The sequence below is a fragment of the Rattus rattus genome, chromosome 1 (assembly GCF_011064425.1).
Source record: "Rattus rattus isolate New Zealand chromosome 1, Rrattus_CSIRO_v1, whole genome shotgun sequence".
In the NCBI taxonomy this organism is placed as follows: Eukaryota; Metazoa; Chordata; class Mammalia; order Rodentia; family Muridae; genus Rattus; species Rattus rattus.
In genome coordinates, this window is record NC_046154.1 from 193978882 (window position 1) to 193994647 (window position 15766).

Consider the following 15766-nt stretch of genomic DNA (forward strand, 5'->3'; position numbering starts at 1 on the left):
AGAAAGACCTGTATGGGCTGCTTTCATGAGTCCACGAGCATGTTCCCGAATGAATTTTCTTTGTCAATTGCCCAGAACCCAGAAACCAGAGTTAGGAGTGGAACTGTTGCTGTAGGTCATTTCTCACAAGAAAGAAACCTGAGTCTACCTTAAAAACAAACCAGGCTATCAGCCCTGGTCACTGAGTCATAAGTAAACACAAAAGAGGTAGTCAGGAGTAGCTCCTCAGAGTTTCCTTCCTTCTATTTTTTTTCTTTTCACACAAACACACAAAGGTAGACTACTTCCCCTTTAATTCTTGAAAGTGGCAGGCATTTAAGGGAGCACCCTGGGGTTTCTTTGAAAGGAAAACAACAATAATAACAACAACAAACAAACAAGACACACTGCAGCTGTAGAAAGGTTGTTCCGCTGCTTGCTCGCTCAAAGTTGAGGAAAAGAGGTTACTGAAACCAAGCCTGCAGGCTTTGCAGGTTTCCAAATACCTATTGCTGCATTTGAAAGGAACTTTGTGCTCCTATCAAAAAAGTGATGCAAAACAAAGGAAACACAAGGCCCATTTACTTGAGAGCCCGGCGGGCAGCCCAGCCGATTTCCCCAGGGTTAGAAGAGAGGGCAGCGCCAGCCCATCCACCTACTATCAAGCTGTACCATTCTCCACCTCTGCCCCAGCCACTCCCTTAACTTGATATCTGTTTACTCTAGAGGGAGCGGATTTTGAGAAGCAGTCATAAATATCCTGGCTCAATGCCTTAGCAGCCATAAGAAGGGAAAAGAACGTACTTGCCTGAAGATAACGTTTGGGATATTTAAAGGTGTGGGTTAATTTTTTATCCATTTTAATAACTGGGTTTTTTTTTCTCTCCGACTACTTCCTTGCTTTCTATTGCTACCCGAAGCTGCAGGCACACGGATCTCTGCAGGCAAAATCTCTCAGAGCCTTCGCAGGACAGCCTGGTAACGACTGGTTCGTCCTACTGTAGCTGGGTGGCTGCCCCTTCTCCGAAATGGCAGGTGTCAGTGGCTGTTTAAAGTATTCCATGTTTTTCTTCAACTTCTTGTTCTGGGTAAGTAGTTTTCTTTTAATTATCAGTCTTGTACAAGAAAGAGGACTTGAGATAAATATCATAACCAAGAACAGACTTGCACAGAGCTAGAGGATAAGGAGGAAAAGACATTCTCCATTGAAATGTTTAGATTTGTTTGTCGCTGGTTTGAGGAACTCAAACTAAGCCAATGACTAAAAAAAAAAAAAAAAAAAAGCGTACTCAAGTTCTTTGAAGATAAACATTTCCAAAATGTTTTCATATTGTTGCAAGACTAAACACAGGGGGAAATATCCTTTAATTACAGGACAATTATTCTTAGTTCTATGTCAATCAGCAAACAGTTTGATTTAGCTCGGCTTCTGGTTCCCTCCCTTTGACATCTGGGCTCAAAACAGGTGACTAACCAGTGGGTGTCGGGGCGGGAGGATCATTTTCAGAGGCCCCAGAAGAAATAAAAGGTCTTGAAATACCCCGGGGAGAAGCAGTAAGAGTATTTAATCATAAGATTCCGCTAAACCAGTGACTATATATTAGTATTTTGAAGTCAGTATTTTGATGTGTCATCAACCCACCCTTTCAAACAACAGGGTTTGTTTCTTGCAAAGTATGCCTTGCTTACGTCTGATGATGGCCCCAAAACAAAGGCATTGAAAGCATCATTTAGCATTGAAAAAAAACCAAATACGATTTTAAGGGGTGGGATAGGATTCTGGGGAGAGAAGCTTTTCACATGCACATGTATGGTGTAACTAAAATGTGTTCACAAGTAAAGGAATGGATATGTCCCAGGGTGCTCAAACAGAAAACAATTATATGGTTTCTGAATTGAAAAGTAGTTCAGGCATATTTAAGAATAAGCAGCTCTGGTTTTGTTTCTGAGCCTTTTGGCCTTTAATAGAGCGATGGCTGGTATCGGGTCAATAAATTCATTTTCTCTTCTTTCTTAACTTTGGGTAAAGGGAAGATAAAATAGAGATATGGACCAGCCAGAAGAGAAGGACAAGCTCTAATCTCTTACCTCCATTGCACTGAAATAATAATGATTTAAATAAACTAATATAACACTAGAGTATGAAATGGCTTTCCACTCAATGGCTAGTAGCCCTAATGAATGAAGATGACATAATGTTGAATTAAACTTATTAAATAAGCATTCATTTATAGAAATAAGTAAGAGAATAAAACTATTTTGTTCTTTATACTTACCCTTCTTTTCCTTAAGAAAGGGGAACTGTTTTTGAAATTACTAGAAACTAGAGAAATATATTGAAACTCAAGAATATATGACAAATTTGAAAAAGTCAGCAAACATGTGGCTTCTCTTGAATTAATAAAGTCATTGGGAGTCGAATATAAAGGAAGAAATGAATGCGTGCTTTGACTTTGTTTCCAACTTCCCAGCATTCACAAATGAAGATAAATTTGGAAAATTAACTCCATGACTTGGCCTTGTAAAACGGTGAAACCAATCTGCGTGTGCACAGTCTCAGACACTTGCCCAGGCAATTATGAAGAAAATATTAGGGTTATCATTCATCTATCAATACATCAGCATGAATCTTGAAAGGAAATTACATTCAGTAATGTATGTACAATAGCGTTCTCATACTTTAAAATTTTAGTAAGAATTTCTTAACCGGGGTATAAGTTTCTAATTGCTCCAAACACGTTATTTGAACTGTGATCCAGAATGCGCCCACAGACCGCGGTCAGTTGATACAACTTGTGTGGCAATTTTAATCTGTAGCTTCTTCCTCAGACCTTGTAATTTCCCCTCTTTTTGAAATTTTTGTGTAGCTATTTCCGTTGGCCCTATCATGGGCTCTATTGTCTGAATTTTGCTGTCCACACACCCAGGACACCCCTCGCTGTGTTTCTCTGTCTTCTGTATTTCTGTAAATAAGCAATGGCCTTAGACCAGTTGACAATACATGATGTTGTCATGTCTGTGATGATGCTCAAGTTCATTTTGGGTTTATAACGACATGAATGAAGTGGCTGATAATCAATGATATCACTATTTCTTCATAGAAATGTACTATTTGGTTTCCAGGGCATCGTGTGTGTGTGTGTGTGTGTGTGTGTGTGTGTGACACACACACATATATAATGTATATATAAGAGAATGTATATCATACATTTTATATATCATGAAGACACACACAAATGAGGCAGAAACACTTCCTTCTTACTTTTTATCACATTCCAAAACAGCGAGTTAACTTTTTCATACCATTTAACAATAAGATATTTTCCTTATAAAGTGAAAATATCGCCCAATTCAGTTCTTATCCTTATCGATATACAATTTATTCTGGATTTTCGCCAAGAGGCATTTCCAGTTGGCTTGTGATTCTTTCTGATATGATTATAATAGTTTTCTAACTTCTTTATTATTAAGTGAGACAAGATATTTCAGGGTCATTTGCTCACTTCCTGGCCAGCGTTAGAGCTGCCTGCTTCCTTAAAAAGTCCTGATCTCTTTATTTTATACAGAACTACAGCCATCATTTCTATTTCTATGATATATATGATACCATACACTTATGGTGACTAAATATTAATATACTAATAAACACATAAGGTTTAGGATACTTAAAAACACAGAAGTGCCTGAAAGTACACAAACCAGAAACAATTCGAATTAGGTAAAGGTTGAAATACATCTCTACTTTATGAGCAAATCATGTGACAGGCAGGTGGAGGTTCGAATCCTTTGTCTGATTCATCGACAGGAGTTCGGAATAGACCCAGACTGTGAACCAAGAAGGCTATGAGGATAATCCAGGAAGGGGATGTGTAATGGGTTTAAGATAAAGGTTCAAGGTCAGCTGCAACTGTCCCCCAGTGTTCCATTATGTTCCCCAACACTGTCACGGATTTCCTGGAGAGCTCTGATTACTTTATGGCTACAATCTGTTCTCCAGGGTCACACATAAAGTCTTGCTGGCCCCACAGATTTCAGTTAGATAGCTCTAACTTCTGTCACATTTCCATGTGTGGTGGGACCTGCAATCTCTACGTCCGAGATAGAGACTGTTGGTGAGGGCAATAGTTGGGAAGGCCAGTGATGACTTCTTAGCCACATATCACATCAGCATTTTAAATAAAAATGTAGGCATCTGGCACTCTTTCTGAGGTGAGGGGACATTCCTATCTTTACTCTCCTCTCTCTCCTCAGCCCTGAGCTCTCAGTTGGAAACTTATGATCCTTCATAGGAAATTAACGATTTGTCACATTCTTAATGTTTACTTAAGCAAAAATTTTAACGTTTCCATTGATGTGGTTTTCTCGTAGATGTCCGAGGCCTTGCGTTTTTTTTTTTTAAATGCATTCTTTCTGGTTTTAACTTGTGAAACTTGGTTTTGGTAAAGTGGGGCCAGATGCTGAAGTATCTCTGAGATAGGCATATGGTCATTTGATCTGAACATACTGGTTTCTCTTCCGGGAAAATTTGATGTGCCACACAAATATGTGTGGTTTTCAGTTGATAGAATTGATAATGAAAGAAAAACACATGAGTCGAAAAATCATTCCTAATCATGCTGGAGATGGCTGCAAATGGGAGAATTGGGGGTATTATCAGTAATAGAAAAGTTGCAGATACCAAACCTATTTCCTTGAGTCATAAGTCAAACAGGAAATGGACAAATTTTCTCACACCCTTCTTAGATAGGACAGACCCGGGAGTATTCAAGAGGCTTAGTGTTTTCTGGGTGTCTGGGTAAGCAGAAGTTTGGGAAAATGTAGGATAATAAAATCTAGACACAGAGCATCATGGGACCATCAGGTCTCATGCAAAAAAGCACAGAGACACATTACCAATCTTCACATGTGCACAGTGAGGAAAAGGGCTTAAGCCAGCCAGCCAGCCAAAGGCATTTGCATCAGAAGTGATCAATGCATAAGGGAGATTGAACTTTTTGGAAGATACTGTGAACATGAAGCAAATCCAGGAACCAGTGATCCAATGTTCATTGTCTTTTCTACACTGGATGTGCCCAGCTTCATTAAGAGCTGTAGAAGTTAGGTTCTCTGTTCTTCCCCCCAGCTCCATGTTCCCAGAAATGAGACTCAGACTCAAAACATATTTACAAATATCTTGACATTTAGCCAGGCTTTTCTCTGACTAGAATCGTAACTTAAGATAACCCATTTATGTTCAGCTACATTCTACCACATGGCTATACTCAGGTACCATGCATCTGTGTCCTAACATCTTCCCTAATAGATCTTTTTCTGCCTGGCCTTATCCCAGAATTCTTTATTGCTCCCAGATGTCCTACCTTCTATTTCCTGCCTAAACCATGGGCCGTACAGGCAATGCATCCATACAATACACAAGATACTCTCTCTACAGGAGCTTGGATGCAAAGCAGACATGTCTGTGAGATAAAGGGACATGAATAATGGGACACTATTATATTTTATTCTATCAGCGTTTGAAAAGCCCCACAATAAACAATTAACTGTGGCTGAAATCTATGGCCATTGTCAATACAGTAGCTGCTTGTCATTGTACAGTTAATGCTATTCAGTTGAACTATGGGAACAGCAAAGGGGTAAAGGTGCAGTTGTAGTGAACTTAGGTCAAATAGGTGCCCCATCACCAGCTGTCCTTCCTTGGAGGGACTTGCTTCTCAGTACTTCATAGGTTGTCATTTACACAAATGATGACCATAGCTCATTCTACCTCCTTAGATCACTGTGTGCACAAAGGACTCAAAATAACAATAGGTGCTTATGAAAAGCGATGTTTCAACCAACAACTCAGGCATTTTAATGAATAAGATATGGAATTATTTCATATCGTGATGAATAATTTTCTATGTTGAATTTTGGAACAGAGGAGGAACTAATACAGAAGGATTTATGATAAGACAATAATTCTTCAAACACAGTTAAAGAAATGGAATAAAGTGTATATTCACACAAATCATGATTCAGATCCTGAACCTCCCCACCCTATTGCTTTGTGTGCTAACATATGCTCGTTGGCTCTTATCTGCTCCACTTCCTGCATGTATAGACTGAGGGTGGCATAGACAGAGTGGCATAGACCGAGGGTGGCACTTTTACCATTAACTGTAAAGATTAACTAAGAAACTTTATGACAACTTAGAAGCAAGGATTGGTATGCAGTAGTTTAATTGATATTATTTTTTATCCCAATGATGTCTCATATTGCTTTTTAATATAAAAACTTGCCCCTCAAATGATTGTATTTGGTGCATAGTAAGCTTTTAAAACATAAGCATAATTTTAGTCCTACTCTATGCTCTTCTTTTCTCACAAGGAAAGAAGTCTGTGGGAATAAGGGAACCATACTCTCATTGATGCTGGCCTCTACTGTAGACAGTTGAGACTCCAAATATCCCCACCCAAGTGGCTTCAAACCTGCTGCTGTTGATTATACACACTCTTCTTCACTAATGACCATTGGGGGCTATTGTAAGCTGAGCTTGGGTCTCTAGGTACTATATGAATTTCCGTCAACTCCTACAGAGCTCAAATCAGAAGTTAGTTCCAGATGGCATCTGGTCATTCTCTTTCTGACATTTTGTTGATTCCAGAATATTTCCTGTCTTAGTCAGACTTGGGCTTTGTCTTAGTCAGAGTTTGTATTCTTGCACAAACCATCATGACCAAGGAGCAAGTTGGGGCGGAAAGGGTTTATTCAGCTTACACTTCCACATTGCTGTTCATCACCAAAGGAAGTCAGGACAGGAACTCATACAGAGGCAGGAGCTGATGCAGAGGCCATGGAGGGATGCTACTTACTGGCTCATCTCCCCTGACTTGCTCAGCTTGCTCTCTTATAGAACCCAAGACTACCAGGCCAGGGATGGCACCATTCACAATGGCCCTCCCCCCTTGATCACTAGATGAGAAAATGCCTTACAGCTGGATCTCATGGAGGCATTTCCTCAAGGGAGGCTCCTTTCTCTGTGATAACTCCAGCTTATGTCAAGGTGACACACAGAACCAGCCAATACAGGCCTCCATAAGAAATTAACACAGATAGTTGAAACTACCGAAATTCATTTCTTGCATTCTGAGAGCTAAGAGGTCTAAGATTGAAGTGCAGGCCCATTGGGTGTCCATCAAGGATCCCCTGCATTCTCACTTTTTCTCACATGGTCCTTCCCATGTGAGAAAAGAGACAGATCTCTCTTGTAAAGTCCTCAACCTCACTGAATTAGGATTCTACTTTTGATGGCCTCATTTATCCTAAATTATCTCCTAAAAGTCCCAATTCTAAATATAGTCATTGAAACACAGGCTTATGCGAGAGTCTAAGGAAATACGAATCAGGCCATTGCTTGCCCATCCGTCAATATCAAAATTGCCTGCCTTTTCTGAATACTGCTTCAGAGCAACCACATCCTAATTGTAAAATCCAAAGATGTCAAGTGAGAACTGGGTGAAAACCACAGGGGTTCTCCTGAACATGAAGCCAGAGTAAAGATGGGTCACTCAGCTCTCTGTGGCCACTGATGCCAGGTCTGGAGTCAACTTATAATGCCTTCCGCTTCCCAGTGCTACAAGCACAAATATGCAGAGCGAGACATAGTTCAACAACTTAACACATCTTTAGAGCAAACGGAGAAGGATGCAGGAGGCCTCCGGGGGGCCCTCACCGTAGTGGTCCATCTCAAGGCAATGGGAATAGAACTGCTCTGTACTTCACCAACTTGATAGAAGACATATAGATCAGGGTATCCCTCAACCCTCATCAGAGAAGCTTCTTGGAGCAGATGATAATTAACAGAGGGACAAACAATATACCAAGTGAGACATCAGAGTGCCCATCCCCGAATGGGATTTCTTTTTAAAATCATATTTCTCCCATATAGACTGCGTCTATGCAGATGAGGGGGTAGAAGCAGAGGTGGAGGGTGATTTTAAAGAAACATACATGACAGCGAAGATACATATAAGAACTCACAGAGACAACGAAAGCATGTTTGAGACCCGCACAAGCTTGAGGGAGGCAAAATCCCAGCACAAAGAAGTGGGCAGAGACTCCCAGCCCTAGCCAAGAAGCTACTCACAAACAGCAGCAGGCGAGAGAGGAAAACATTAGTTCTCCTCAGTGGCGTGATACCAGGCGTAGCAGACATACTCCAGGCTGCTCGTCGCCGTTGGCCAGCCCAAATCAGACTCCATGCTTTTCAGTGGATTTTTCTTTTGTTTTTATTTTTAAGAGAGAGAAAGAAACATGAAATTGGTTGGGAAGAGAGGCAGGATGGCTTGTGAGTTGGGGGATGAAAACTATATCAAACTCTTAAGAACAAAAACTTAAAAAGATGATCAGTATAAACACACTGGTGATGGGAGAATTAAAAAACAGAAAATGTGAACAAGGAAGCCAATTAACTAGCAAGAAAAATGTGCTTGTTATAAAATCACTATCAAAAAGCCCCGTTTTACTTACACTAATTCTCACCCTCTGATTAGCTAACCTGGGCCCTTATCTTTCTTTGTCAATATTGGCTCTAGTGGGAGGAAGGGGAAGCAGGACTTGCAACTCTAAACTTTTATTAATTTATTTGTATAGCATCTATGTAAGATAGTTAATTGCATGAGTTATAGGCTAGTGGACGAGTCTTTTTTAATCACATTGGAATAATTGGGGCAATTTTTTGTAGTACTTAAGGCATGTAGGAAAGGTTTAGGAGTTGGTCTGGAGTTTCAACCTTGTGACTATAACCTATCAGGTGCTGCTACTTTATCTTAAAAATCAGTTTGGACTTTCCAGGTCTCTGAGGTCTTTGAGGCAGGAGAGAGTCAGTGTTTCCTCAGCGACTCAATGCACTCCCTATTCTTTTAACAAGCCCCTTTACCTTATTTCTACTGCAAATTCAATGAGAAAGCACTCGGGGTTCGACTTGAGGGTCGCAGGCATATGGTTCAACCATGCATACATGAAAGCAAGGACAGTCCAGGGTCACTGGGTTTTGGAGAACTCAGACTTTATTTTTTAGAGTACGGCCAGTCAGAAACACCTAGAAAGTCCTCCAAGGCCTACTATGTCTGGTATGTTACTGGGGCTGCTCTTAACATATCTATCTAACAATACATCTTTGATTTTTTGAGGATATATATATATATATATATATATATATATATATATATATTGACCTTGAGAGGCAAGAGTTTTCCTTACACTAAAGTAAAATGTGTTTCACATTTTATGTGTTGGCCATGGCCCAAATGAAATAATCTGGAAAAGCCATTAAAGGAATTTAAGACTTTAAATACTATTCCCCGTTGTTTCCCTTCTCTGGGTAAGCTTTACTACCTAAAATAATTTATTTTTTTAAAAAATTTATCGGAGTTTTAAAATATTAATTAATATACCATCACTGCTTAATTTCACATTTTGTCAAATGTTCTACTATTCTCTGCCTTTACAAACACCTATCTTCCTCAGAAATACTGAATGCATATTGAATGGTTAGAGAGTTATGCTTTTCTTTCTTGGTCCAAGATAAGAGTCCAAAAGTCAAATCCAGGATATATTAAGGATATCTTATCTTTAAATCATAGGGAAAATTCCACACAATTGGAGTTAAATCCTGTGAAATATCGGTTACCACCTAGCAGTGGTCTCTTCTTGTCATACTATGAATGGACTGTGATTATCAGTGGTCTCTTCTCATACTATTATGAGTGGACAGTGATTCTTACCATTCCTATATATTGCTATGGAACACTTTGGAATGTAATGGCCTGGGTATTAATGAACTATCCCAGCAGCCATACAAGTGGAGTTTATGGAATTAGCATTTGATCGCGTCTTTGCGTTCTAACATTCTTCTTATTTTTCCCTTTCTACAGGTATGTGGTACACTGATCCTGGGTCTAGCCATCTGGTTGAGAGTAAGCAAAGACGGCAAAGAGGTAAATGTAGACGCACAAAGCAGCTTTATCTCCATGATGAGAAGTCAAGACAATGAAAGCGACAGAGAGTAAATGCCCTATAATGTTCCCCTTAAATGCCTTTCTTACCATGTGTGACGCTGCATAGGTTTATAATTTAGGCAGTCAAAATTCCTTATTGTGTGCCTTGCATGGCATGGTCCTGGAGGGCTGAGAGGGGTGCTAAGGGTACAGAGGCATCCATGTACATCAAGGGAAAGCCATTCTCTGGCATGGGTACAAACTACCCCCAAACAAGTTAGTCAATCCAATTGGGCTAATCACTTGGCCAAGGGGCCAGTCCTCAGGAAGGCTTATTTACCCTAAGCCATTTTGAAAATGTAGGAAGAGTTATCACTTCAATGAGATAATGTATTTTGCCTTTGCAGAATCCCAGCCCTCTGTGTAGTCAATAATGGAGCGTGGACATGCAGCTGGGTTAAGCCCACTTGCTCCTCTGAGTCCTTTATCTGTGTCATCCAGTGCAGTCCTGACATGATGTCTACTCTAAAGCCACCCCACCCCACCCCCAGCCTGTTTCTTCCATATAGCTGTTTGCCCAACTGGCATGGCTGACCATGGCAGCTCAAATCAAATAACATGACTTTCTCTTTTCCTCTTAGCCATCTTCCTCCTCCAAGAAGCTGCCAAAATTTATACTTCGGTTTTGCTTTGAAACTCAAATAAAATTATCCTTGAGGTTTCTTCTGAGCCCATTCTTAAACTGTTTTATCACTGAAACTGCAAACCCTGAGCAATGACCCCAATTTCCTTGGAAACATATATCAAACCCAGGTGGGGCACTCTCCCAAATTCTAGTATCATTATTCTCAAATTAGAAGGACTTCATTCAACACAGGGAGATGTTGGAAGGGGTTTAAGTAGAATCTTGCCTCCTTCACTACTGAAAGGCCAGAATACCTTTCTTCTCCACCAAGAACAATGTCTATAGCACATCTGATTATCATGTGGTTGACTCCAAAGTGGTTGGTCCCGAATGGAAGGAGACGAGATGTTTTCCTGGGGACAAATGTGACTCCAGATTTCAAGGGCAGCACAGCTCAGGGATAGTTGGTATTTACCTCTTGCAACTAGAACTTGAGGCAACCATTTCAACACAAGGTTGTCACACTAGTGTGACCAGGATAGTGTTCAGCTTCTTGACCATGCAGTCATCAAGACCCATCTGTTCCCATGACACACCTTTCCACCCTAGGGACAGCGTTCTTATCGGTGTGTCCCCAGGTTTGGAAGTTTGGTTTGTAGGCACAATTCCAGCTCCAGCCATCGGACTCAATGGTGTACTATTTCTATCCCATTTTCCAAATGCAGGAGGAAGAAGAAAGCAGCAGGGTGTGGGGCGGGTTGTTGATCCAGATTTACCCAAAATAGCACGCTGGCTTCATTTCCTGATCTCTTAGCTTCATTCTCTTCTGCCTTCTCAGTTCAAAGAGTGACCCTGCTACCTGCTTTACTGTTTTCCAGTTCCTTCAGAGCAGTTTGCTCAAGGTTGTGAAGGCAGGCTCTTGTCTCCGACAGAACTTCTATTGTTAGAGCCTTTTCAAAGGTTTTGCTTCAATAGTTTTCCTCCCTTAAGAAGAATTCTGATTCCTATGGAATGTTACAATGATACTATTAAGCCAGAAGTGAGGACAAAGCTTTATAATCATTTAAACACATTGTATCATGGTGTGACTAGATGCCTTTGGACACAATTTAGTGGAAAGAAGGGTTAAAAGCAAACAATGTTAGTTTGCCTCCTTTTTTAAAATAAGGGTAGATTTTCTATAAATATACCCGGCTCTCTATCCTGTCCTCTCTCTTCCCCATCTTCCCCCTTTTCCTCCTCCTTCTCTTCTCTCTCTTTCTCTCTTTATCTAGCTCCCTCTTATTTACTTTCTTCTATCCCAAGAGAATCCAGAGCATCCAAGGCGGTTAGGTATTTCCTCCTTCTGTACTTTACCCGATGAATAAAGTAGGGCAGGATGGGTGGAGCACAAAGTCTTGCCTCCCTGTTCATCGGAATTCCATTTATTATTTATACTGATAAATGTGGCTCTAAGCGTCTGATGGCCCCAGGATCTGGTTGGTGTCTGAGAGGAGGAAGAGGTGCATATAATCTGCCTGACTTTGAGGCTCATAATTAAAAACAAAGACTAACAACCAACCATTATTTTGAGGATACTTTAGACTTTTGAAGATATGTCTGCAGCCTGAATTTTATATTGTTATTTGATTTGTGCTCAACATTTTCTTTCTCCCCAGTGTTTCTGTTAAGCAAATGTGGTGTTTAGTCTGTTAAGAAGTAACACACATTGAACGGATTAAGAGAGAGCTGTTGTCCTTGAGAGAATGGGAGTCCACATCTGGGAGGGAAATGGACTGAGTGAGGGGGCTAGGCAGCACCGCCAGTTACAGTTAGATCTTTGGGCTGTCAGCTTTTTACCCAGAACAAAAGTCAGTCCCAGGATAACACCAACCAGCCTGGCTCACAGGAAGTCAGTTGATTCCTGTTTATCTGCAGTGAGTAGCGAAGAGTCAACACTGAGCGAAGAGCTGAATTTTATTACTAGGAAAATAGAATGAGTCGTTTTACAAGGGCTAACATGAGCACAAACACATCCAAGAAAGGCAGAGGGGTGACATCTCTTTCTGCTAACGTGCCTTGGGAGAATAGTTTTGTTTTTTTAAATGGATAAATTCAATAGCTCCCAAGGCCAAAAAACAAGGGTACCACCCTTGTCTTAGGACATCTCTTTGAATCAAAAGAAGATCCTAATATCCTCATCTTTCAGACTAACCAGGCCTCCTTTAGGATTTCCCCCGTTTCCTTAAGAAACACGGGCTCTGTTTATATGGGGCAGCTTTGTTAGCATTGCTAGGTTCCAGCTGTAACAAACACTGAGCTCAGATATCCAGTTCATTCTTCAACAAGAAGAGGCGTTTGTTGGGTGACACTTGCAGTGGTGACTGCTAGTGGGTCAGCATGCAGCTCTGTCCTTACTACTGCCTACACAGGTGTCAGCTGCACTACTTACGCTCCCTGACAAGTCCGAGTATCACTGTGAACGGGCTTTCTCTCCTGACTTCTAAACACCTTACTAGAGTCTTTTACCTGTGTAGATGTCATAGCATGGCCTGGAGAGCATCCAGAACGACCTTCCCAAAGAAGTTTTCCTGGCACATATATTTTGTCTCTGACCTTGTGCCTGCTTATTAACAGTGATTTCTCTGGCTTTAGTAATTTCCTAACCCTTTTGAAAAAATATATATTTTACCAATCCTTTGTGAATCTCATACTTCCTTCCATACAAGGTATTTTGGATTATATCCATCCTCCCTCACTCCTCCTGGTCTACTTCTCACCCCTCCCAAAGTTTTCCTTTACTTTTGCTGATGTTGTAACAACTCACCAAGCCCAGTGCATGCTGCTTATATACTCACCGATGAGGGGTCGTCCACGAGAGCATAATGGTCTATCTACCCTAATTCTGCCTCCTACGAAGTCTGGCTCCCGTCTTAACAATGAACCATACAACAGCCCCCCCAAATAAAAAACAAAATAGAACACAAGCAAGCTGTAAATCTGAAGCATGGTGTGTACATGAATACTTTTAAAGGCAAAGGAGGCTTTAGAAATCACAGAACCGGTCGGTCTTTTCCCTTTTATAAACTAAAAATGGGCCTAGAGACTTGTATACTTACTTTTCTTGGGGTTACAAATTTGTGCAATTGGACCCCAAGTAGAGTATTGATAGTTGCAATTAGACTTGCATAATTTAAGTACACTCCTTCTTAATTACTCCTACCATCGAGTAAATGGGTTATGACTGGATTTTAAAAGCCTTCAAAACAGAAGGATCACTGGTGGCACCATGTACTTTTGCACTGATTGTTAAAACAGGTGAGCCATGAGCGCTCTGGTAGATTTGAGAGGACAGAGTCTTGCTTCCTTGGCCCAGTACCTAGGAAGGGAGCACAAGGGCTGTACACAGCATCCATGTGTAACACTGGCACATGATTTCCATCTTTATCTGTGATTGACTGCTGTCCATCACATTAAGGAATGCACATGTCAATGCATGAAGGAAAATAAGTGGCCCAGGGTTTGGGGCACTCTGAGGTTTACGTATAAGAGTATACTTGGATTGCATACGGAAGACCTGAATTATACCAGACGAGTAGTCCACCGACTGTAAATAGTCCTAAAATAACATCTCTTCAACATCCCATAATTTGACAGTCAGGTAAAATTAAAGTTTCTGGGTTAGGTCCTTCTGAAAATGAGAAGACAAGATTTGATGTAGACTTGTAGGAAGTGGGCTTACTGCATTCTTACCAAGATGTAAGGGCGTGTTTGTTAACCGGAGCCCTTTCCCAGTGTGCCTTTCACCACTTCCTGCCTTCTGTCCTAGTCTGCTCAAAGGCAAACCACTCTGATTTTGGTCACCGCAGCCTTTGCCTGTCCTTCAGCCTCACATGAACAGATCTTACAGCATTTGCTCATTTAAAGACACACAGCACCTTCAGTGCCACATGATTCTGAACTTCCTTCGTGTTGTAACCAGCGTGAACCTGGGGATCTTGAGATGTTTTCTAGTCAAAATAATTAGGTTATCATAAAACAAAGGCTTTATAATACTATTCTAGGTATAAAATATACAAAGTGTGAACAAAGGAGCCCATAAAAAAGGACTAAAAGCATCTTTCCTTTTTAAATTGTTAGCAACAACTTTAATAAGATGTGAGCTGTGCCAGGGCAGCAATTCTTTTTTTTCTTTTTTTTATTACTGATTTAGATCACAAAAGCTTCTTAGGGTTTCAGAACAGGGCCTGGCACCCAGTGGGCACCCAAAGAGTATTTGGAAAATGAGAAAAATAAATATCAAGGGAAGGAATCCATACACCAATTCTTTTCTTCTTCTTTTTTTTAGATTATCACATCCGGTGACAATGGCACGAACCCCTTCATTGCTGTGAATATCTTGATTGCAGTTGGGTCCATCATCATGGTTCTGGGTTTCCTGGGATGCTGCGGAGCTGTGAAAGAAAGTCGCTGCATGCTTCTCTTGGTGGGCAAACATCACCCTTCAGACCCCATGGGTTATCTGTGATCTGTCACGAGACTTGGGCATGCCAAACTCGATGAAACCCTAATTTATTTTAGAGAATCTGGTTCTGGGAGATACTATGGCATAGGTTTTAGATTACATCAGTGTACCTTAAAACATTATTATGTTCGGTTTATATTAGTTAATGTTGGAAATTAATATGGCTGCAATTATCCTTAACCGGCTTTTCCCCAAGTAACCACACGGAAACCCTTTAATATTTCAAAGCCTTAGTTGAGCAGTCTCTCAACTAGCGCATGTATGTTAACCCAACCTACTAGCTTCATTCAGCCACATGGAGAGCTAAGCTATACTTCCCAGGCCTGTAATAAGGACCGATTCCTCCCATGTCTCCTGAAAAAAGACCTTTCTCCACCCCCACCCCACTCCCGGAGCTGGGGACCGAACCCAGGGCCTTGTGCTTGCTAGGCAAGCACTCTACCACTGAGCTAAATCCCCAGCCAAGACCTTTCTTCTTTTTCCTTCCCAGAGTTCCCTTTTCCCTTCCAGGAAGTCCCACCTTCCACTTCCTGCCCAGCTGATTGGTCATCAGATTTTCATTAAAGCCAATTAGAGAGTGCCTTAAGTGCGTGAGGAAGGACAGACATACAGTTTCACACAGCATACGCCAATCCGTCGGCTTAAATCTGAGTTTACTCTAAACTTTAGAGTCTAAAGGA

The 15766-nt window shown here is 40.9% G+C and overlaps 1 protein-coding gene across 1 annotated transcript in view; it reads left to right on the forward strand.

Moving 5' to 3' along the window:
* The first annotated feature begins 613 nt into the window (after positions 1–613).
* Positions 614–15766, forward strand: part of Tspan8 (tetraspanin 8) — a 32106-nt gene continuing 16953 nt past the window's right edge. Inside the window, exons 1-3 of the mRNA XM_032912565.1 lie at positions 614–1067; positions 9895–9957; positions 14910–15047. Coding sequence (XP_032768456.1) covers positions 1008–1067; positions 9895–9957; positions 14910–15047 — 261 coding nt within the window. The 5' untranslated portion in view covers positions 614–1007. The remainder of the gene's footprint in view (positions 1068–9894; positions 9958–14909; positions 15048–15766) is intronic.